The sequence below is a fragment of the Stomoxys calcitrans genome, chromosome 2 (genome assembly GCF_963082655.1).
Source record: "Stomoxys calcitrans chromosome 2, idStoCalc2.1, whole genome shotgun sequence".
In the NCBI taxonomy this organism is placed as follows: Eukaryota; Metazoa; Arthropoda; class Insecta; order Diptera; family Muscidae; genus Stomoxys; species Stomoxys calcitrans.
This window is the reverse complement of record NC_081553.1, coordinates 85,464,652-85,490,857: the sequence shown is the minus strand read 5'-3', so window position 1 is coordinate 85,490,857 and position 26,206 is coordinate 85,464,652. Positions and strand designations below refer to the sequence as shown.

General features: G+C 39.6%; 1 protein-coding gene across 5 annotated transcripts in view; it reads left to right on the top strand.

Annotated features, from left to right (window-relative positions):
• Positions 1-1,444: 1,444 nt before the first annotated feature.
• Positions 1,445-26,206, top strand: part of LOC106082186 (chaoptin) — a 65,307-nt gene continuing 40,545 nt past the window's right edge. For all 5 annotated transcript variants that reach the window (XM_013244556.2, XM_013244554.2, XM_013244553.2 and 2 more), the window contains exons 1-4: positions 1,445-1,720; positions 12,201-12,434; positions 12,523-13,236; positions 13,861-14,036. In XM_013244556.2, coding sequence (XP_013100010.1) covers positions 1,718-1,720; positions 12,201-12,434; positions 12,523-13,236; positions 13,861-14,036 — 1,127 coding nt within the window. In that variant the 5' untranslated portion in view covers positions 1,445-1,717. The remainder of the gene's footprint in view (positions 1,721-12,200; positions 12,435-12,522; positions 13,237-13,860; positions 14,037-26,206) is intronic.

Here is a 26,206-nt window from a genome sequence, read left to right as displayed (position 1 = left end):
ATTCATATTTTTTTTTTTTGGGGTCGTTACGATAAGCAAATTGTTAAATTTTTTGAATAAAAATGGCTTAATGAGCATATTTGAGACTCATTAATAAGCACACTAAAGCTGTACGAGAAACAACGTAAATACAATAGATGAAGGATTAAACCAACTGGGCAACACGGCCAAAGTGCAGTGTGCTCATAAGTGGGTTTCTGATACTGTCTTTTCTTTGACGATCAGGTTTGGTCGGGTGGAAAAAAGGTAGAAAAAGAGTTCATCATCAAATACCTTGGTTAGAACGCGCAATGCCCAAGAGATAACAAATCAAAAAAGTCAAAAAATCTGAAAAAGTTTTTTTTTCCATTTTTTGTTAAAAAATTATTTAAATACCTTATTTTTTAATTTTTTTTTTGTGAAGAGGACATATTGTAGATCCGTTTAAAGTTAAATTTGAACAGGGTATGTCAACTTAAAGTGGTCAACTTTTTTTTTATTTTTTATACCCTCCACCATAGAATGGGGGTATACTAATTTCTTCATTCTGTTTGTAACTATTCGAAATATTAGTCTCAGACCCCATAAAGTATATATATTCTTGATCGTCATGACATTTAATGTCGATCTAGCCATGTCCGTACGTCTGTTCGCCCGTCCGTCTGTTTGTCGCAAGCACGCTAACTTTCGAAGGAGTAAAACTAGCCGCATGAAATTTTGCACAAAAACTTCTCATAGGTGTAGGTCGGTTGGGATTGTAAATGGTCTTGAATTTCAACTTCTTTAGCCACTAGAGTACGCACTTCTTATCCGATTTGGCTGAAATTTTGCATGAGGTGTTTCGTTATGATTTCCATCTGGATTTTCTTTGAGTTTTCTGTACATAGAAAGAATTTGCTAAACATGTCTAACGTTTGATTTAATTAAACCATAAAATCAACAATTGCTTAGGAAAAATAAATCACCAAATCCATTTTATTTGCTAACAGGTTGTAAGTTATACTTTTTATGATAATTATTCAAGGTTAAATGTTTATAAAAATTATCCGCTGATCAAAAGTTTATGAAAATTGTTTATATTTTTAAAAGACGATTTAAAAACAATGCATAATAATATTTAGGAAGCTACCTCTACATCAGCGTCTGGTAAATTGTTTATGTTTTTCGATATTTACCTTTTATGCTCTTTTCTAAACAAAATGCATTACGGACATGCGTCTGTAGACCGCGGACAAAGAGTATTGAAAATAAGACATGCGCTCTTTCACTTAAGGTTAGTAAACTTTGGCGGAAAATCTAAAACGGAAATAAGAAATTCAAACATCAACACGACTGCAAAATATTTAGGGAAGAAGAGCACACAGACTAATTTTAAACACCTAATTCATTGAAATGTGGTACAATCCAATTAGAGGCATGTTTTATACACATCTTGGTTTATTTGAGTTCATATTTGTAAAAGTTCTTGTTCAGATATACCTTACGTGTGCTAAGGTTCGGACGTGCCTTGGCACAGCAGCGGGAAATCAAAATTTGGCAATAAGAAAAATAAAAAAAAAAATTGAAATTAGACTGAACAATGTCCTGGCAAAGGATAAAATAAATACTTAAAGGACATTTCGAAGGATATAAAGGATATTCATTTTGAAGTTCTTTTTGTGTGAAAAAGAGAAAAAACATTTTGATACAATTTTTTATGTAGTAATAGTGGAAAACGAAAACAAATTAATCTAACGAAATGGTGTGTATTTTAATAATTAATATAAATTAATGGAAATTGAAAATGTTTATTTACAATTAAAAAAAAGTTAAATAAAATTAAAACAGTTTAAAAAAAAAGATAAGAAAAATATATATTTTTTTAAAAATTCGTGAAAAATTATAAAATTTTTGTTAACATGTCTACAATTGAAGACAAGTTCCAAAGAATACCTAGAAGTGCTACTTTAAACCCTTCGACATGAATCCAGTGAAAACTTCTAACTTAACTAGTCACCGTATGACAAATAGATATGCTAATGCAATTTGCAGTCAGTGTTTGAAACTTGTATGGCTTCATGGTGAACAAACCACAATGAGATGTGATATATGTACATAAAGATGTAAAACAGTGATGTGACAAATGAAAGAGGATTATATTTTAAAAAGCACCAAGAAGGATTCAGCAGACAAGGATTATATCACTTTAACAATATCTTGTATTTAGATTGGTTTTATATGCGCCCCACCCCCAAAACATACCAAATATATACATACACCAATCACGACAATATGAGACTCAAATGAAAGGTATTTTAGATCAGAACACGTATCTGATATCTAATTGTCGGACCAAGTGTTTGGGGAACACCCCAACCCCCTAAACACCCATAAATCGGATATATTTACCGACCATGGTAATATGGGACTCAAATGAAAGATATTTGCGAGTAAAATACGAATCTGATATCCAAATGTGGGGTCCACCCCAGTCTATGCGGGGTCCACCCCTTCCCCAAAACACCCCCCCAAACAGGACTTATTTACTGACCATGGCAATATGGGGCTTAAATAAAAGGTATTTAAATGTAGAATACAAATCTGATATCCAAATGTGGGACCAAGTGTATGGGGGGCCGCCCCATCCAAAGGACAAATTTACGACCATAGCAAAGAGGACAAATTTACGACCATAGCAATATGGGTCTCAAATAAAAGGTCTTTACAAGTAAAGCACAAATCTGATAACAATATTCGGAAAAGTGTCTATGGGGACCCCACCCCCATAACACCACCCAAATAGGAAATATTTGCTGACCGTTGCATTATAAAGCTCAAATAACTGGTTTTTTAGAGTAGAATACTAATCTGATATATATTTTCAAAGCCAAGTCACTGAGTGGCCGCCCATCTCCCAAAACACGCCCAAACCGGTCATGTATGTCGACTATGGAAAAACCGGGGCTCAAATGAAAGGTATTTGGGAGTAGACCATGAATCTGATATCAAAATTCGGGACCAACTGTCTAGGTGACGTTCCACCATCATAACAACCCCCAAATAGGACGTATATTTGCTCACCAAGACAATCTAAGTCTTCAAGACAGTGGAGCTCGATATTTATAGTTTTTAGGGCCCATACTCCAAACCGGAAATATTTGCTGGCTTTTGCAATAAGGGATTTAAACGATATCCAATTTTGAGACCAATGGCAATATGGGGTTCTAATAAATGATATATAGATATATGAGAATAGAGCACATTGCTGATATATTTTCAAGGCTAAGTGTTTGGGGGACCACCCCAATCCCTAAAACACTCCTAAATTGGGTATATTTAGAGACCTTGTCAATGTGGGGCTTAAATGAAAGGTACTGGGGGGCAGAGCAAGTATGGAAACCCATTTTCGAGACCAATTTTCTGGGGGTCTACCCCTTTCCCCAAATACCCCACAAACAGCAATTTTTTAATGACCATCGCAATATGGGGCTCAAATAAAGGTATTTGGGAGTAGAATACGAATTTGATATCCAAATGTAGGACCATGTATTTAGAGCATCACCCCTTCCCCAAAACACCCCCCAAAGGGTAAAAATTTTTCGCCGATATGTGGCTCAAATGAAAGGTATTTGAGATTAGAAAACGAATTTGATAACCAATTTTGGGTCTATGTGTTTGGGGGACGCTTCATCCTGTAAACTTCCCTTAAACCAATATGGGGTTTAAATAATTGGTATTTGAGGGAAGAGCACGATGCTGCTATTTTTTCATTGCCAAGTACACCTTACAGGCCACTAAAGATCATATGGGGTTCAGATAAAGGCACTTAAATTGTTAAATTGTTTGTCAAGCGATATACTATTTTCGTATCATGGTATTTCACTAAAAGCTCTTTACTTGTCGAAAATTATTATTCAAAGGAAAATTTTGCTCCATAAAAAGTAAAAGAAGGCGCAGCGGATCGGGCCGGTTCAGCTAGTAATGCAATCTTAATATATCTGGTGATATTAAGATTCAGATTTAGATATAGCTTTCATATACTTGTATCACCCGATTTTCACTCCTAGAGCCACTGCATGTGCATTTATTGACCAATCTTCCCAAAAATTTTAACAACGCTTTCCTTGATGACTACCACAATATCTAAGAAGTTTGCACGAAATTGGATCAGATTTGGATATAGCTGTCATATATATGTTCGTCCGATTTTGAGAAATATTGCAAAAAAATGCACATTTGTTAACCGATTCTCTCCAAGTTTGGCAGGAAGGATTTTCTTTTGACTCCTAATATATCCGGTGCATTTTATAGAAATCGGTTCAGATTTAGATATAGCTTCCATATAGATTTAGATATAGCTTCCATATATGTATAGCGCCCGATTTTCACTCCTAGAGCCACTGCAAGCGCAATTATTGGCCAATCTTGCCAAAATTTGTGCACAATTTTGTTAGTAATTTTTTTTTCCGCAATGCCTACCCCTACCGAAATCGGTTCAGATTTAAGTGTATGTTCGTCAGATTTTGGGTAATTTGCAATAATGTTGTCATTTGTCAACCGTAGTTATTATAGTTTGAACATATTTGCTTGGCTCGAAATTTGAAACGGGTTGTTTAATAACCCATCTGAAAATAACCGCCGAGGTCCATTAACACTGGTTGAGAATCAGATATTGCTTTCACTTTGTAGTTATAGGTTTTGCCTAGTATTTGCCTTTCCTTACTGGTTTTGTAATCAATTAGCAATTGCAGTTTACATCAGATTTCCTACAGACCAATAAAGTTTTACGAAAAACCTATTAAAATTTTAAGAATTCGTGATTTGGATATTGCTTTTATATATTGCAATATTATACATAACTATAGACCGATCTTCATTTAATGTGATGTATACACAACAAAAAGTTAGCTGAAATTGGGACAGCAGTAATTTTTTGCTAAAGTTGCAAAAGGTTTCTGCTGTATTCAGATAGTAAAATGTTGATTGTAGCCTTAAAATGTCAAAAAAACTTTATAAACTTGTATACAGTGCGCGAAATAAATATTGATTAGGTTAAAAAGAGGGTACGGATATTAATCCGCCCCATGCCACTATGGACATACATTCAGCTTGCACAGTATTCGGCTTGTTGTGCGCTCTAAAAACTAACCTCGAAAAAGAAAAAATTAAATTAGGAATTCCATGCTACTTACAAAATCCTTAATTGTTTTCCATACCACTCCCCTTAGTTGGTTTATGTCTGGTATTGTGTCCCCACCTAAGTGCCGGTGTTTGCTAGCCCCGTCTCATCATCTTCCCCACATGCCATCACTTGTCGCATCGATTTTGCATAAGTGATGTGTCCCTATTGACACCAAAAGCTATACTGACCTTTCAGTCATAGCCTCGTCCTCTCACGATCCGGATCACCCCATAGGATTATCGCCGTCCTACTGATTGTTTCTTTGTTCCACAGTGCCATGTAACACGTTTGTCGCTCTCGGTCCTAGCTCGGACAACATCGACCCGAAAGGCTTCGGGTTAACCATGTTTGATGACGGCAGTCCTCTGGTCTTCACTGCCAAATCGTCTGCGTTTTCGTTACCCTTACACCGCTGTGGCTCAGCACCCAAACGATTCGGATTGTGCCATTCTCAGAGTAGGCTTTAATTTCCTTCTTACACTCCAAGACTGTTCGTAACCTTACCGTCCTGGTTGTTATTGCCCTTATGACCATTTTATTATCCGTAAAGAGGTTCATACTCGACTTCCTCGCATTAACACCACACCACCTCACGCATTCCGTGATCGCCCGGATCTCCGCCTGTAGGACCGTATTATGGTCAGGCAGTCTAAAACATATCTCAGTCCCTGGGTTCTCAATGTAGACCTTCAGGCGCACTCTGTCCTCTAGCTTTGATTCATCCGTGTAACATGATCTTCCAGAAGGCAATACTAGAGATCCGCCAACCAAGACCGTGCCGCCTCGCACTCGAGCTCAAGGTTTATCTCAGGTATCTGATAGGAAACCTCTGTGAGCTTTCTCAGTACGCTCCTGGATGTGACACTTCGAATTCAGTTTCCTGTCCACCTAAGTATTTGACCTTCTCAGATATCGAAATCGTTTTATTGAGGAAACATGGTGCATTACATTAGCTCATTAGCTCTTTCGGATGCTTACTTCTTAGAAGTATTATAATATCATCTGCGTAGCAGACGGGTTCAAATCCCTCCTCAGTCAGCATCCGTAATAGGTCATTTATGGTGGTCACCCATAGGAGTGGCGATAAAATGCCCTGTGGCGTGCCTTGTGCCATTTTCTCCCTTATATTAAGTCATGGGACACACATTCAGTCTCTAAGGACCGGATTCACCCGGTACTGTTATAAGGAGTGTGTCGGTCCAAACATTGTTAAAAGCCCCCTCGGTGTCATTGCATACCGTCAGTGTGTGCGTTTTGGCATCGAAGGATTTATTTCTATTTTATGCACAACCCTGTGCAGGGCGGTCTCCACCGACATTCCCTTGGCATAGGCATGTTGTTTGTATTTGAGCAGTTCGCTGGATGTCCTACTCTTTATCATGGTGTCCACAATACGTTCCATGGTTTTGAGAAGAAAGGACGTAAGGCTTACAAGTCTGTAGGCCTTTGGTATAGCATAACTTGCCTTGGCGGGCTTGGGTATTAATACCACCCTTGCCTTCTGCCAGGCTTTCGGAGTAAATGAAAGTCCCAGGCACGTTGCTAAAATATTAGCTAGGTGGGGCGCCAGATATTTTGCCTCCTTCTGTGGTAACGCCTGGAAATATTCCATCACGTCCGGGTGACTGAAAATGGTTTGAAGTTCCTCAAGGATTCCTTCACCATAAATTCCGTAATGATAAACCTCCGATCAACATCATTATTCCGTATCTTGTGGAAAATGGGGTTTCATCAAAAGCCCCAATGTGACCTTCGTTGTCTCTGCTCTCACACCCATCTCTTCTACAAAAGTTTCAGTTTGGACTTGGGTTTTTGGGAGAAACTTTTTCATCTTGGTGGCGTCATTCGACATGTTCGTAGAAAAGCTTCCAGGAGGCACTTTTGCCGCTCTGGTAATTTTATTGTATTCCTTGAGCCGTGTGTAATACACATGCTAATATACTTTCACTTTTTTACGACGTGCTCTGTTAAAAAGTTTGCGGACCTCTTTCCCAATATGGCGAATCTCCCTGGGCACACAGGGTTTTTCTTGGGCTGATTTCCTTTCCCGAAGATAACAACTAGATTCGAAAGACCCACCACTGCACCCGTAATACTGTTGACATTGTCGTCATTGTCTTTTATGCTTGGACAATGTAAATTATCTTGCCCAAGTCTTCATCTGAGTAGATTAGATTAGATTTTAGATTTTCCGAATATATTGTCACATCTAAAACCTCCTCCCTAATCCTATAAACAAAGGTAGTAGTGTTACCAATATTATGTTTTATTAGGTCGTTAGTATTCAAGAATTCTGCTAGGGCTTGGCTCTGCTTATTAATGTTGGTACTACGCCACGAAATGTGGTGAGAGTTCGCATAGCACCTTATTAGTACCTCATTTCCTGTCTGTTTTGCTTTCCTCACCAGCCGTTGCAGCTCCGACGTGGGTGGCGGTGTCGGAGAGTCGAAAGGCAGATTAAGTGATGCCAGATATGATCCACCGTCTCCCTGTCTCATGACTGTTGCATCCGACGTTGACAACTCTGGAGAAAATATATAATTTTAATTTTTATGACAAATAACGCAGATCCTTGATCGAGTACCAGTGTTAGCATAAAATAATTGGTAGTAGATATGGTTCAGTCCAGAAACTTTGTAGCGGGTCGTCCATGGCTCCTGAATTAAGGCAATATGAATCATGCCTTTGCTGTTTTTCTCCATCAGAGCGTGTGTAGCAGTCTCGCTCCAGTGGAGGATTATCTGGATTATCTCAATCATTGGTCTTTCAGTAAGTGGGCATTTTGGGAGTAGGTGATGTGTCATCGTCTGCTTCCTATTCTTTAGACTCCCTGTTCGTTAAGCTGCACTGAGACTCCTATCGCTGCACTGTCGGATTTTCAATATTACGATCTTTACCTAACCTAGTCTTCCGAATCTTGGAGTTGGTGATGGGTACGTCATCGGTACCGTGCTTGTTAGGCTGCGTTGGGTTTCTCGCCCCTGCACTGCCTCTTGTTTTAGTATAAGGATCTTTGCTTATCCTAGTCTTTCAAATATTGAGAGAGTCTGTGTTTGTCTCGTCGAAAGCGCCCTGTTTGTTGGGCGGTATTGAGTCACCTGCCACTGCACGCCTTGATGTCTCAATATGAGGGTTTCTGTCTATCCTTGTCTTCCCACCTCCCACTTCTCTGTGATCAAACCTTGGTTTTACTTGCCCAAGAATCGCAACATGCGTTCCGTCGCAAATTTACTGACCCATTCCTTGATTAAGACCGTCGCCTTTGTGAGCTGGGGGATGTCCATCTTTCTCACCAGGTCGAGCTTTACGCCCTCCCAGGGAGCGTGGATACCTCCGACGAGCTGTTTGACGGTATCAATACATTCCGTCGACGCAAAATGTAGCACAAAGATGTCCCCTCTATACTCGCAGTTCATCATTTGTATGGGTGGACCTTCTACAGAGTTCCACTCAAGTTCGATGATCCGCTCGTAAATCAGATCTTCCACTTGGGACCTTGTGGAATCCTACCGGATGCACAGCCGATATTGATGACTGCATAAGTCAGCTCATCTCTGTTGTGCTTCCTTACCACTCTGGCGTAAGAGGGCGGCATCTTACCATTCTCAGCGACCATCTTCCCCTTCCGTGATAACTGTGGCCTCCTTTTGGAAGTCACAGTCTTCCATTAAGACTCAGTGTGCGCTTCCTTTGTTCCTGTTCCGACTTTGTCTCCCTTCGCAGTGTCTGGAGTCTCCGTTCCGGGATGGCTGGCTTGGTCTTCCCAGAGTACTTGAAAGCGGGGAGCTCTTTTTTTCTTCAACATTTTAGCAGTGTTATGCGCTTCAGGAGATCTAATTACTCTCGACTACAGGTGCCAAAGCACCCACACCTATAGGAGGGAAGAACATGCTACGGTCTGACGCCACCACTGCAGCTGTTGGGTCGTCTTTGGAGTCCATTTCTAGACTACTCCAAACAGACTTTAAAATTTTTCGTAATAGGTAGTACCTAGAGTAGCGAAATTAAATCATGGTATAGGTCGCACCTATAATGGTTTCTGGATGGTTCTTAAGCGCTACAATTTGGGCCAAAAAATTAGCCCGCCAGATAATAGAGAACTTGTTTTAGATACAGATTTGATATTGAAGACAGATCTTCTCATTAAACATCTTGATCAGATAAATACCGTAACTGATTTTCCCGAAAAAATTTCACAGATTTAGTATTATTAGACCTCTCTATCTACGTGGTTCAGATCGCATAATAGTTGGATATATGTACCAATCTCCATATTAAATATTTTGCCGGGGTGGTGGGGATATCCGTAGTTCAGCCCGGGTGAACTTATGGCGTTTCTATTTGTTTCAGTATGTAAGATTTTTCTTCGGCCTGTTTCGTGCATAACGTGCAGAATGTCTGGGTTCAAATCCCGTCGAAATCACTATATGTTATATATATTTCGGATCGTCGTAAAATTCTAAGACGATTTAACGATGTTCGTGTGTCCGTCTACGTGTCCGTATTTCTTTCATACACATTTCAAGTTCTTGAATTGATTATATTTGGATATAGCTGCCATATAGACCGATCTGCCGATTCTGGGTCTTTAGTCCACAAAAGTTTTATTGCACCCGTCGATATCCCAACCAAATATGGTTCAGATCGTACCATATTTGGATATATTTTTCATATAGACCGATGTGTCTATTTAGGGTCTTAATAAGTGTATTTATAATAAGTGTATTTATTATCCGATTTTTAAATTTGGAACAGGAAGTTTTTTTAAGGCCGTCGACATCCGATACGAATATGCTTTATATTTACATATAGCTGCCATATAGACCGATCTGCTGATTCAGGGTCTTAAGTCCATAAAAACTGCATTTATTACCCGGCGCATATAAAAGGCCCACATATAACACGAGTTGGCTGAAAGTTGAAACCGTGGGTTGCACTAGGTTACCCGATATCCGCAACGAGTATGGTCCACATCAGATTATATTTGGATATAATGGCCGAATAGATTCACTTGCCGATTAAAGATATTTAGCCCATAAAAGTTTATTTTAATTTAATATGTTAATGATTCAGATGCTTATCGGCATCTGAATCAAATATGATACATATAGATATAGTAGAGTTATAATAAAATATATCCGTGTTAGTAGGTATCCAAAGGTCGAGCATTTTTACTTGTTATACCCACCACCATAGGATAGACGGTATATTCATTTAATCATTCCGTTTGCAACATATCGAAATATCAATATCCGACCCTACACAAAGTATATATATTTTGGATCGTTGTAAAATTCTAAGACGATTTAACGAAGTCCGTGTGTTTGTCCGTCCGCCTATCGTAATCACTCTACTGCCTTCAAAAATTGAAATATTAAGCTGAAATTTGGCGCAGATACGTTTTTTGATGCACGCTGGTTAAGTTTTTGAACGGGCCATATCGGACCATATTTGGATATAGCTGCTATATAAACCGATCTGCCGATAAAGGGTCTGAATAAATGCTTTATTTTTCAACCGATTTCGTTGAGATTTGAAACTGAGTTGCTGTAAGCCTCCCGACATTTGACCAAAATATGGTTCAGATCGGACTATATTTGGATATAGCTGCCATATAGACCGATCCCCCGATAAAGGGTCTGAAGCCCATAAAAGCTTTATTTTTATCCGATTTCGCTGAAATTAGAAAAAGTGAGTAGCTTCAGACCTCCCGACATCTGGTGTAAATATGGTTCAGATCGGACCATATTTGGATATAGCTACCATATAGACCGATCCCCCAATAAATGGTTTGAGTCCCACAAAAGCTTTATTTTATCCGATTTCGCTGAAATTTGAAACAGTGAGTAGATTTTGGTCTCCCAATATCCGACCCAAATATGGTTCAGATCGGACCATATTTAGATATAGTTGACATATTGACCGATCTCCCGATAAAGGATCTGAAGCCCATAAAAATTTTAATTTTTAACCGATTTCGCTGAAATTTGAAACAGTGAGGTTTTGGACCTCCCGACATCCGAATTAAATATGGTTCAGATCGAACTATATTTAGGTATAGCTGCCATATAGACCGATCTGCCCATAAAAGCTTTATTTGTTATCCGATTTCGACGAAATTTGAAACAGTGAGTTGTTTTAAGCCTACCGACATCCGCCCCTAATATGTTTCAGATCGAACTATATTTAGATATAGCTACAATATAGACCGATCTCTCGATTTAAAGTCTTGGGCCTATAAAACGCGCATTTAGTGACCGTTTTCGTCGAAATTCGGCACAGTGAGTTGTATTAGGGCTTTCGAGATCCTTCTCCAATTTGACCCAAATCAGTTCAGATATGGATATAGCTGCCATATAGACTGATCTCTCGATTTAAGCTTTTGGGCCGATAAAAGGCGCATTTATAATTCGATTTCGCTGAAATTTGGCACAGTGACTTATGTATGGCTTTTAGACATCCGTGTCGTATATGGTTCAGATCGGTCTATATTTGGATATAGCTACCAAAAAGACCAATATTTTGTTCTACAAAATTGAACAATGACTTGTACTTATTAGACCACTCAATGTCCGTGCCGAATTTGGCCCAAATCGGACCATATTTCGATATAGCTGCTATGGGGGCCACCGTAGCGCAGAGGTTAGCATGTCCGCCTATGACGCTGGGTTCGAATCCTGATGAGACCATCAGAAACAAATTTTCAGCGGTGGTTATCTCCTAATGCTGGCAATATTTGTGAGGTACTATGCCATGTAAAACTTCTCTGCGAAGAGGTGTCGCACTGCGGCACGCCGTTCGGACTCGGCTATAAAAAGGAGGCTTAAAACTTAAATCGGACTACACTCATTGATATGTGAGAAGTTTGCCCCTGTTCCTTATGGCCAAAATTTTCATTTTGCTATGGGGGCATAAATTATGCATTTTTCACCGGGTTATGACGAAAGGTGGTTTACGTATATACCCCAGGTGGTGGGTATCCAAAGTTCGGCCCAGCCGAACTTAACGTCTTTTTATTTGTTTTTATTTAATTAAATTTTTTTTTTATTTTTATTTTAAGGAATTTTTTTTCAAATTCGGTTATGTCTTCATAATCGTAACACTCATTATAATGATATGGATGTCACTGGCGAGAGCATCGCTGTACAATCATCGCGAAATGGAAGAAATGAGATATCCACCATGCGCATATAACTCACTTTGTACGTGTTCCAAATCATCTACAGATCTGGGTATAGTTCATTGTAAAAATGTACCATTTCCTGCACTGCCACGAATGGTGAATCAATCCAAGGTATTATATAACAACTCATATATACCTATAAATATAGATATTTGTTTCTAGAAAAGAGATTTTTTCTCCTCCTCTATTCTGTTCAAAGGTTTTCATGCTGCATATGGAAAATACGGGATTGCGTGAAATCGAGCCATATTTCCTGCAATCGACTGGCATGTATCGTTTGAAGATATCGGGCAATCACCTAACCGAAATACCCGATGATGCATTCACCGGCCTGGAACGTTCGCTGTGGGAATTGATACTGCCACAAAATGATCTTGTCGAAATACCATCGAAATCATTTAGACATTTACAGAAGCTACGCCATTTAGACTTGAGTCACAATCACATCACTCACATATTGCATGATTCATTTCGTGGCCTGGAGGATTCGTTGCAGACCCTCCTCTTGGGCGACAATTGCATATCCTCATTACCACCGCACATCTTTACGGGTCTTTTGATATTGGAAACATTGGATTTGAGTGGCAACAATTTGTTTGAAATTGATCCTAATGTCTTTGTGGATGGTATGCCAAGGCTAATGAAGCTTCTGTTGACGGATAATATCCTATCGGAGATACCATATGATGCGTTGGGCCCGTTGAAGAGCCTGCGAACCCTGGACATATCACACAATGTGATATGGTCGTTGAGCGGCAATGAGACGTATGATATTAGAGCCAACACAAAGCTTAATTTGGACAATTTACACTTGGAATACAATAATATAAGCATGTTGCCACCAAATTCATTCAAATATTTTGATGTTGTTAATCGCACCTTCTTAGATGGCAATCCTATACACACAATGAAGGTAAGTGGTTAAGTTTTAAATATTATATTTGCTCTTTTCAAATAAATCATTCTTTGGAAATCGTCCTCTTCTAAGTTGCGTAAGTTGGTTTTGATCATTTTTCTTATTAATGTCTCTATATATTTGCTTCCCTTGGTGAGAAGCCGAACACCATCTAAAACTCCTTGGCTCTACATCATACTTCCACTCTCTCCACAATATTTTACTTAACAAGGTCCTCATCAATAGTCATTGTAGAAATAGAAGCACCAAGTACTTCAATCTTACTTCATCGATATCAATCCACCTTTAATAGTTTGGTACTAATGATCCTCGTATATTGGGATCAGATGATCAATGGTGTATTTCTGAAACAGAGACGACTTTCTCTAATTTCTTGCCATAAGACATGGTCATAGCCAGCTCAGCGGGCAACCCATCGGTTCTCAATGCCTTATTACTCTTCAGTTGGGGTACTGGCTTGGTCTTTTAATATAAATAAAATTATGCTTGTGTTTTTTGTTGTCTCTTTTTATCTTCCAAGTTATTCGGAAGTGGTCTACGTTGGATCTTTCTCTATTTAAAATACAGTCAATTAAACAACAGTGCTAACAATTTTTTTTTTAATTTCTTTAAATATTTCAGGATGATGCTTTTAAACCTGCAAAAATACGAGAAATCTATATGCGGTACTGTGGCTTAACGGAAATTTTGCCCATGGCATTTGATAGTTTAACCGGCAGTTTGCAAATATTGGATTTATCTGGCAATAATTTGACACATCTTCATCACAAACTATTCAACAAGTTCGATGTATTAAGGTGAGTTCATTTTTTAAGGTGTATTTTTCTTATCCAAATGCAAATGCAAATTTTGCCCATAAACATTCCACTAAGGAACAGGGGCAAACATCTCACATATCGATGAGTGCAGTCCGATTCAAGTTTTAGCTCAATGATAAGGGGCCTCCTTTCTATAGCCGAGTCCGAACGGAGTGCCGCAGTGCGACATCTCTTTGGAGAGATGTTTTACATGGCATAGTTCATCACAAATGTTGTCAGGATTAGGAGGGGAAAACCACCTCTGAAAAATTTTTTCTGATGGCCTCGCCAGGATTTGAACCCAGGTGTTCAGCGTCATAGGCGGACATGCTTACTTCTGCGCTACGGTGGCCTCCATATTTTTCTTATCCAGTCAAACAAACTTGAAAATCGGGAGATTCATATATATGGGTGCTATATTTAAATCTGAACAGGTTTATATGAAATTCATCCGTCAGCCGAAGAGTTATAAGAGAAACCTTGTATCAAATTTTGTGAGGATAGATAACAAATTACTAATTTATTGAATATAAGTGAAAATCGTACGAAAATATATCTATATCTAAATCTGAACCGATTTCAAGTCAAATACTCACACAAGCAAAAATCATAAAAAGACATTGTGCAATAGTTAGAGAAAATTTGGTAAGAAATTCGCTGACAAAGTATCAAAAAAATTTTAAAAAATCCCCCGTTTGAGAACAGGTAGAAATAGGTTAGGTTAGATTAAATTGAAAAGAGGGTGCAGATATTAATCCGGGTAGAGATAACTCTTTGAAATTAGTAGTAACTAGTATATAAATAAAGTTTTTATGGGCTTCAGACCCTTTATCGGCAGTCGATATGGCAGCTATATCTGAATATAGTCCGATCTGAACCATATTTAGGACAGATATCGGGTGGCTTTAAATAACCCACTGTTTCGGGTAATAAATAAAGCTTTTATGGTCTTCAGACCCTTTATCGGCAGATCGTTCTATATGACAGCTATATCTAAATAAAGTCCAATCGGAACCATATTTGGGTCCTATGTTGGGAGGCCTAAAACTACTCACTGTTTGTGAGCCGATCGATATACTTATCAATGGGTATATCTCTTTTCTTTCAGGTTGTTACAAACAAATTGACTAAGTTATAATACCCTGTACCACAGTAGTGGTGTAGGGTATAAAGATGGCGGCAACAAAATGCCCAAAAGTAATCTATGACTCCGATATTGAATGTACACCTTCTGGTCAGAATAAAAAGCAAAGTAATGCAGATTGAATAGAAGAAAAATAGTTAAGGCATCAGACTCTGAATACTAATGAGGCAGCAGGTGCTGATGGTGAGATTCGTTAGCTAAACGTTACCTGTAGAACGCCAGGCAAAACGGCTCGCTACCTAAAAGGCGCGGGTGTGGATGATGGACAAGCGAATACATTGGTTTGGAATGACCAAATATTTCGCAATAAAAGTAATGTGAAACCGATACCTATGTACTCGTTGAGTAAAAAAAAGTATTCGAAAAGAAAAAAGTGGGATCTTAGTTAATTATCAGGCTATCATATCATCATCATTGCACGCAAAACGCAAAACAAATCGTGCCGACAATAAAAATACCGAACGTGTCCTTTTCGCTACCATACATACTGTACCGTATGGTATGGATGAATTAATGCATTGATGACGTTTGATATTTAATAAAGAATGGTATCTACGATGTATCGTATTTTTTCTATCAATGTTCTCCCATGAAAGAAAGGTCGGGGATTAGTTGGTTAACAATGCATGTATCATTACAAGGAATCCATTGGCAGCTGGTTGTACGTACCGGATTGGTCCGATGGAATTCTTCATCGGCAAGGGCTGCCGCCTCAGTGTACAACGCACTGCTACAACAACAACAATAAGGTAAGCACACTTGTAACACACCAAAAAAATTTGGTTGTGGCCACAAATTTGCCAAAATGTAATCAAAGGCTATGGATATCAAATATATAAGAGAAGAATTATAAAAAGGAAGCTGCAGGTGCCTACGGGTTTACAGCTAAGTAGTTTGGATAGATTTATACACAATGTCATTCAAAAAAGAGCATAGTTACGTTTTACCCCAGAGCTGGTTGGTCTAAGGAAGGACTGCAGAAATCTCTTCAACAGATCAAAAGCCACAAGATCACCACACGATTGGAACATCTATAAGGCTGAGCTAAGAAAATATAAGGGCGAGCTGAGAATGGCTCAGAACAAAACCTGGGTAAAATTCTGCAGCTCCGTGGAGGATACATATGAGGCCTCTAGGCTAAGGAAGATTCTGTCCTCGAGACCTATTACGGTGGGGTATATTTAGAAGCCCGAGAATGTATGGACAATGACTAGTGAGGAAACACTAGAACTACATACACATTTCCCGGAAAATTCTCCATCGGACAACGTGGCGCCAGAAGAGGTTGTCACTGGTATTCATTCGTCGGAGGCTGTTAGGGAAATTGTGTCTGAGCCGACAAACCTTTGGGCGATAACAAGTTTCGACTCCTTTAAGTCGCCAAGTACTGATGATGTATCACCGGTTGAATTACAAGCTGTGTCTGATAGACTGGTTCCCGGGCTTAGGGAGATATACTCTGCTTGTATTAGAATGGCATATATATCTGTGGGATGGAGGTACACGAAGGTCATTTTCATTCCGAAAGCAGGAAAACCCTAGCATTCATAGGCGAAAGATTTTTGTCCTATTAGTCTGTCATCATTTATGCTGAAGACTCGTGAGAGGTTGATAGAAACATATCTTATGGCAAAAATCCCTGGTGTCAACGTATATACAATGGTAGCATTTCTTGACATTCAAGGTGCTCTCAATAATGTAAAAACGACGTCAATCATAAAGGAGTTGGAGTTTCTGGGCATCAACTATACCGAATGAAAGTTTATTAATAACTTACTTACTAAAAGATGCATTACGGCAGGCTTGGGATCTGTGGATCTAAAAAGATGGGTCAGCAGAGAAACACCTCAAGGAGGTGAACTGTCACCTCTACTTTGGAAAATAGCCATAAAGAATATATTATTGTATATTATTGCACACTAAGAGATATACTTCACGAAGCTCTACGTGCTACAGCAAAGTGGGCTACCGAAAGTAGTCTAGGTATAAATCCGTGCAAGTAGTTCTTTTCAGCAGGAGAAACAAGTTGCCTACCGTGACACCTGTCTTGTGCAAAATACCTGGGTGTTTTGCTGGACTGGAAATTGAACTTCAAATCCAACATTTTGGAAAGGGCAAGAAAGGCCACTCTTGCCCTATACACCTGCAAGAGAGCCATTGGCAAAAGTTGGGGGTTTCGACCGCGTGTCATGCATAGGGTATATACTGCAGTTGTCAGACCTATAATGCTATATGGTGTTGTGGTCTGGTTGACGGCGCTTCAAATGTCCACCTACTGCTCAATACTTAGCCGGATCCAAAGGATGGTTTGTTTATTCATCACAGCCGCACTGAGAACGACACCATCTGATGCACTGAATTTAATGCTGCATTTTATGACTCTAGACATTGTGGTTACCAAAATTGCAGCGACCACTGCCATGAGGTTAAGGGAGCTTTCTTATTGGTCACGTGGCGGCTACGGAAATTGTGTTATCCTTTATACAATATCCGATGTTCCAGGCAGTGTGGATTGCATCCTACCTGAGCCGCTTTTTGATAAAAATTACTGTACCACTATTCCTGATAGAACCGATTGGAACTACGATATCCCTGGTAACAGAAGTTACATAGACTTCTATACGGATGGTTCCAAACTAAACGACCAGGTGGGCTTTGTGGGTGTACTCTAAAGATCTAGAACTGGTCATATCGAAAAGGTTACCCGACCACTGCAGTGTGTGTAGGCATTAAATCCCTGGAGAACGTATTTCTGACCACAAAAACCGCAATCGAATCTCCCAGATCTCTCAACGAGATGGCTGAACACACAGCCGGGCCACAGAGATATCCCAGGGATTTGTAAAGCGGATGAGCCACACATTCCAGGGATACTGGACTCTGTGGGTTTGCCTCTAGCGACATGGCCCGAAGGACCAGGCCCGAAGGACAACGAATGATAGATGATCACAAAGAAGGGGCTGTGAGCATTCCAAAAATATGTGGCCTAATCTAGACTTGAAGAGGTCTACTGTTTTGCTGTCATTGGCTAGAACAGACGTCTCAGTCATTGTGTCCGTCGTGACAGGTCCCTGTGAGATCGGAAAACATGCTGGCCGGCTGAAGGTTGCCAGCAACGATTTTTGCAGAACCTATGAGGACATCGAAGAAGATGAGACTATAGAACACCTTCCGTGTGTGTGTCCCGCACTACCAGTCAGAACTTTTGCATCTCATTTTTTTTAGAACCTGTTTGATTTAGTGGATGTGAACAATCGCAAGTTAATGGGCTTCAGAAGGAGTTCCACTTTAGGTTCTCATTTCTTTGAGAACCTGTCTGATTTAGTGGATGTGAACATTTGCAAGTTATTGGGCTTTTTAAAGCGATCTGGATGGTTCAACGGTAGGAACTAGAAGACATCTTCCATCTTCTGTTCCTGTGGTATCACAATGGACAAAAACTTCTATGTGAGTCTGATGGCAGACTGCCACTTAAACCTAACTCAACAAACCAAACCTACGTTTAACATAAAAAAGGAAAATGGAAATGGTGATGTCAACAGCGGGAGTGAAAACACATCTCGAATGGCGCATTTATTGCATGATTTTGCAAAAAATTTTTTGCTTTTTATTCCCTCCACCATAGGATGGGGGTATACTAACTTCACCATTCCCTTTGTAACACATCGGAGTCTAAGACCCCATAGAGTATATGTATTCTTGATCGCCATAACATTTTAAGTCGATATAGCCATGTTCTTCCGTTTGTCAGTCTGTGGAAACACGCTAACTTTCGGAGAAGTTAAGCTATGTCCTTGAAATTTTGCATAAATACTTCCTATCAGTGTAGATCGGTTGGGATTGTTAATGAGCCATATGGGTCCATGGCTTGATATATCTGTCATATAAACTGCTCTTGGATCTGGAATTTGTTGAGCCTCTAAACGGCGCAATTCTTATCCGATTTGGTTGAAATTTTGTATGAGGTGTATTGTTTTGACATCCAACAACTGTGCTGTAACAATTATCAAAATCGGTTCATACCTTGATGCCATATAAATCGATCTCGGATTTTGAGTTCTTTTAGCCTCTAAAGAGCGCAATTTTTATCCGATTTGGCTAAAATTTGACACACAGCTTTTGTTTTGACTTCCAACGACTACGCCAAGTATGGCCGAAATCGGTTCATATCCTGATATAGCTCCCATATAAAAAGATCTCCCGATTATACTTCTTGAGCCTATAGAGAACGCAATTCTTATCCGATTTGGCTGAAATGTTGTACAATGACTTTTCCTATGACCTTCAATATGCGTGCCTAATATGGTCTGAATATGTTTAGAATCTGATTTAGCTCCCCCTATAGCGCGCAATTCTTATCCGATTTGGCTGACATTTTGCACAATGACTTCTACTATTGTCTCCAACATGGTCCGAATCGGTTCATAACCTGATATGGCTCCAATAGCATCCATTATCCTTTGTTTGCCTATAAAGATATACTGGGCAAAGAACTTGACAAATGCAATCCATGGTGGAGGGTATATAAGATTCAGCCAGGCCGAACTTGGCACGGTTTTACTTGTTTAAATTTAACTCGTATATGGTGTACCCTGTAGTAAGCAGAAGTTTGTATACCTTTCGTCAATGAATTGTGAATCCTTATGAATGAATATACAATTTAAAAATATTAAAGGCAATTACGCGTTGCACTTAAACGATTATTGAACTGGTTAAAATCCACTACGCTTTTCTTTCCCATGTTATGAACCTTTTAAACGAGGAAGAAGGGCAAAATCAAAATAAGTCTAGTGTTTTCTAGTACTGTATGAACAATGCATTTATTTGCACTCGTGATAGATTCATATTGACGACTTATTTGCCTTTCATTGTTTCCCCTAAGCCGATTTCTTTCAATACTCATATGGCAGCCATGTATGGTGGTGCAATTGTGTCTGCATGCCCTAAAGGTGGTGGTGGTGGTTATTACAAAACGTGCACTTCTTAAGAAATCAATGGTCGAGGAACTAATTGTTGATACTAGGACGATGTCTAAATGCAATTCCATAGAATTAACCACCATACCAATTTTTTGTGCCCATAGTCGACGACAGCATTTGGTATGGCTTCCCTGCCTGGCCAAACAGCCTTATTTTGAATATTGGTTACAATGTCCAACTTAGTTTATGCTGATAGACTCACAAAATATGGTGGAAGAAAAAAAAGTAGTTTAGCTAATTAATGTTATTGGGTTGGATTAGCCTACCAAATATAGCGTCCAATATTCGTGCTTTTGGCGATGAGTCCGACTTTCTTGCCAAACATAGTATTTACAAGTGGACTGAATGATTAAAAGTCTAAATAGTTACGAATGCTTAAAATTTAATTGAAAATCACATTTTTCGGAAATTTGCTAAAAAATCGTTTTTAAATTAAATTTTCTATAAACTACCATTTTTACAAAATTTTCTATAAAGCTAAAATTTGGAGGAAATTTTCTATAAATATCACGTTTTCCTGAGATTTTGCATGAAACTCACTTACGTTACTTTATGACAGAACATTTGTTCCACTAGCCGAACGTGGAATAGCGTTCCAAGCGCCTCGATCTTCTGCGCTCATTCTAAAATCTCTGACACCAAGTTTCGAGGTGTCTCCCACCATCGGGCTGTTGGTCCTCCCGGTTTGCGTATACCACCGTCTTTGCCTTCAAAAGTCTTCTTTGCTGGAGCTTCTTCATCCATTCTGACAACATGACCTAGCCAACGCAGACGTTGTATTTTGATGCGTGTAACTATGCTATGGTCATCAACAGCTCATACAGCTTGTGGTTCATACGTTGCCTATATTCTCCATTAACGCAAACTGGTCCATATATTTTACGAAGAATCTTTCTCTCAAAAACTCCAAGCAAAGCACTTCCTCATCTGCTTTCACAAGTACCCATGCTTCAGAACCATATAACAGCACGGGTAGTCTCAGTGTCCTGTATAGTGTATTCTTCGTCTGTCGAGAGGTGGCCTTGTTTCTAAACTGCTTACTTAGTCAAAAATAGCATCTGTTTGCCAGTATTATTCTTCGCTTTATCTCAAAACTGGTGTTATTCGTTTCGGTAACGAAAGTGCTAAAGTAGATAAAGTTACTGACTATATCTTAGTTGTGGTTCCCAACTTTTTCCATTTTTTTTATCAGCTCTTTTGTACAAGGCGTTTTGGGAGTTGAAACCATCCATTTCGTTTTATCTCCATTTACTGGCAGACCCATTTTCACTGACTCTCTTTCGATTCTTTCAACGGGTTGCATTTACTACTTCCGTTGATCGACCTATGATGTCGATGTCGTCAGCATAGGCGGGTAGCATGTGTTCTCTTGTGATTAGTGTGCCATATCTATTCACATCTGCATCTCGTATATTCTTCTCCAACAGGATATGAAAGAGATCACACGATAGGCTCTTTCCTTGTCTGAAACCTCGTTTGGTATTAAATGGTTCCGAGAGATTCTTTCCTATTCTTACTGAGGAACGCGTATCAGCAAGTGTCAACCCCCAGAGTCTTATTAATTTTGCGGGGATACAAAACTCAGACATGCAATACCTTTGTACGTAAATAGTATCGAAGGTGACTTTGTGGTCAACAAAGAGATGGCAGGTGGTAATTTGTCCTTCTCGGGTCTTTTCCAGGATTTGGCGCAATGTGAATATCTGGTCCAGGGTGGATTTACCAGGTCTAAAGCCGCATTGATAGGACCCAATTATCTCATTGACTTTAGGTTTTAATCTTTCACACAGTACCCTCGAGAGTATCTTATATGCGATGGGGAGGAGACTTATTCTTCTGTAGTTGGCTCATTCCGTCTTGTCTCCTTTCTTGTATACGGGACATAGTATGTTGAGGTTCCAATCATCGGGTATGCGTTCTTCTAGCCAGATTGCGCAGATAAGCTGATGCATACGCCTTATCAGGGTGTCGCCTCCGGTCTTAAATAGTTCAGCGGGTAACCCGTCGGCTTCTGCTGCCTTGTTGTTCTTTAGTCGGGTTACTGCTATTTGGACCTCATTCTGACTAGGTGGTAAACATTCTATACCATCATCATTGATTGGTTCTGCGGTATCCTCTTCGCCGCCAACGTCGGACACTAGCAGTTGTGTAAAATTTTCTTTCCATATCCTCAGCATGTTATCTGTGTCAGTTACCAGATTTCCTTCTTTGTCTCTGCAGGAGGATGTGCCTGCACCAAAGCCATCGGTTTGATGTTTAATTCCTGTACATCTCAATTCGCTCACACTCACGTCTTTCCATTTTCTTTTTCCTTCTGCGGAAGCGACGTTTCTCCTCTCTCCTTTTCTCCCGATACCTCTCCTTCATCTGGCGTGTTGCTACTGATTGCAGCGTTGCTATATATGCCGCATTCTTGTCTTTAGTAGCATCTCGACACTCTTGGTCGTACCATGGGTTTCTTGGAAGAGGCTTCCGGTATCCAAGTACGGATTTCGCGGCATTTTCCATGGAGTGGGTAGTAGTTTGCCAATGCGCCATTATGTCATCGGAACAAGGAGTGCTTTCATCAAGCAGTTGTGTCAGTCGAATGGAGTATGCCGCTGCCATTTGTTGTGTTTGCAGCTTTTCAATGTCCAGCTTCCGTGCAGTGTCAGGTTGTAAAGCTGGAGACAAGGTGTTTCAGTCTCCGATTAACCACAAATCCACAGCCAAATTCATGCCTCGTGTTATGGCAGCTATAGTATAGTTCGTCACCGTGTGGTGTTGTAGTGACGCCATTCCCAGTTCATCGTACTTCCTGTAAGGCGGTAATATCTGCCTTGCACTTCTCTAATACATCCACCAGCGAGTATACTGCACCTTCTCTATAAAGAGTGCGGACATTCCAGGTGCAGATCCGCAAATCATGGCCCTTTTTTCGTTTGCGTGGGTTGTCAACGTTGGGAAGGTCCATTTTTACTATTCTTTGTTTCCCGTAGTTTTCCGGGGCCGGGTTCCTGCCCCAGCGCCCCAACCGCATGGGTTTTGTGGGATTGCACATGTATCCCTCGTAGTGGCGAGCCGCTTGTCAGTCTCCTCTTTATCCACATCAAGACAGCTTCTAAAATAATCACTATGCTCGAATACAAGGCTGTCCACAAAAATTCTGAGTTCCGGTGGTGGTAAATCCCTTGTCAGGAGTTCAGAAGTTTGGAAAAATTTCCAGATATCTCTGCTGGAAACGCTGAAAATCCTATCTGGAATCAATCTCAGTACCAGGTAATCTGAGACCTTTCTAATTTATCCCTCGCTACGAAATTTTCATTAAGGAACAACAGGGACACTTATCTCTTATCAATGAGTGCAGACCGATTTAAGTTTATCTCAATAATAAGATAGCTCAATTTTCTAACAGAGTCCGAAGGACGTGTCGTAACCAAAACCAATTTTTAGAGATGTTTTACATGGCTAAAGACCTTATGTCATTACATTAGTGAGTGGATAACTCCCTCTGAAATTTTTTTGCTGATTTTTTCGCTAGATATTACTCTAAGAGCATGCTAACATCTGCACCACCGTGGTATCTTTCCTCAGCATATACAAATGCAAATTTGTCAATGAACATTACATTAATGAACAGGGGCAAACTTCTTACAAAATAATGAGTGCAGGTTTCAAAATCAATGATAAGTGACCTCTTTTTTTATTAGCGTAGTCCGAACGGCGCACAGTGGCATATTGGACCTCAAAAGTGTCGTTCGAATCAGTGGGCAGACCGATCTTCTACAATCTCGGCAAATATGACTTACAGGTATAGGAAAATTTTTAGCTTTGAAATGAAGAAATTAGTATAAAGTTCCGATATGTACAGGTTTTGAGACATTTCTTCAAAGGGATATAAGACCAATATTTAACAACCGAAATTGACTAAAAAGGTTTTCGATGCAAAAATGCAATGACAAGAATACAAATGTGACGCCGTCAATTTTTAATAGCCTCCTATGTCAGGTATTGAATTGATACCAAATGGTTTTAAAAATCATTGCCAATGACGTGAACAAAATAATACCAGGTGGTATTGGCGAAGTACAGTAATTTTTCTATTAGTGTAGTGTTTTAGAATTTTCTAAGAACTGTAGTCCCACTTTTAACAACCGACGACCAGACGAAACCTCTTCCAAAATTATGAAAAATGTTTGTATATAAATGAATTTGTGTTTTTTTGGTTGTATGTTTATTTGTGGATATGTAAGACTGTATGTTCCTTACAGACTTCAGATTGTGAGCAAACCAGATGGAGGGGCGGACCCTCCCTATTACCCCAGAAGTACCACAAAAAAAAAAAATACCGATCGGGACAATGTGGGAATTAGAAAGGTATTCAGCTGTAGAGTACGAATATGATATTAAGTATTGGTAACAAGTAAAGGGTGATTTTTTTGAGGTTAGGATTTTCATGCATTAGTATTTGACAGATCACGTGGGATTTCAGACATGGTGTCAAAGAGAAAGATGCTCAGTATGCTTTGACATTTCATCATGAATAGACTTACTAACGAGCAACGCTTGCAAATCATTGAATTTTATTACCAAAATCAGTGTTCGGTTCGAAATGTGTTCATTCACCGTAACGTTGCGTCCAACAGCATCTTTGAAAAAATACGGTCCAATGATTCCACCAGCGTACAAACCACACCAAACAGTGCATTTTTCGGGATGCATGGGCAGTTCTTGAACGGCTTCTGGTTGCTCTTCACTCCAAATGCGGCAATTTTGCTTATTTACGTAGCCATTCAACCAGAAATGAGCCTCATCGCTGAACAAAATTTGTCGATAAAAAAGCGGATTTTCTGCCAACTTTTCTAGGGCCCATTCACTGAAAATGATTTGCAAGCGTTGCTCGTTAGTAAGTCTATTCATGATGAAATGTCAAAGCATACTGAGCATCTTTCTCTTTGACACCATGTCTGAAATCCCACGTGATCTGTCAAATACTAATGCATGAAAATCCTAACCTCAAAAAAATCACCCTTTACCTGGGGGGCCGCCCAAGCCCACAACAGCCCCAAATAGACATATTGGACGAGCATGTCACTATGGGACTCAAATGGAAAGTTTTCGAGAGTAGTTGACGAGTATGACATTAAAAATAAGGTACAAGTAATGGGGGCTGTTCCACCCCCCTAAACCCCAAATGAAATTGAAACCCCAAATCCCAAAATGAGAATATAAGCGGCTCATGGCAATATTGAGTTCAAATAAAAGGTACTTAGAGAAAATATCGAATATGGAATTAAAATTTGTGTCCAAGTATCTATGCTATAAGGGCGCCCTGGTAGTCAAGCTGGTAGCGTGCTTGGATTACCAGTGCATGGGTCGTGGTAAAAATAGGGGGGCGGACCCTCCCCCTTACCCTAATTTTCGGAAACGCCAAATCTCGGAAATGGGTGGTGCGATTTAGCCAAATTTTGTGCGCACTCTTATAGTAACCTACAAAAAAAATTTGGTTTCCGAATTTCGGATGGGTTACCTAGAGGGCCCTCCCCACCCCCAAAACTTACCAAATATTTATATAGAACTATCACGACAATATGGGACTCAAATGAAAGGTATTTAAGATCAGAAAACGTACCTGATATCCAATTGTCGGACTAAGTGTTTGGGGGATCACCCCAACCCTCAAAACACTCCTAAATCGGACATATTTACCGATCATGACAATATGGGACTCAAATGAAAGGTATTTACGAGTAGAATACGAATCTGATATCAAAATGTGCGACCAAGTGTTGGGAGGGCCGCCCCTGCCTAAAAACACCCCCAAACATGACTTATTTAATGACCATCACAATATGCGGCTCAAATAGAAGGTATTTTTGTGAAGTGTATCCAAATGTGGAACCAAGTGTTTTGGGGGCCCCCAAAATATCAAAAATTTAAGAGCATAGCAATATGGGGCTCAAATGAAAGATCTTTGGAAGTACCCCACGAATCTGATATCAATATTCGGGAAAAAGTTTCTATGAGCCCAACCCACCCCCATAACACCATCCAAATAGGAAAAATTT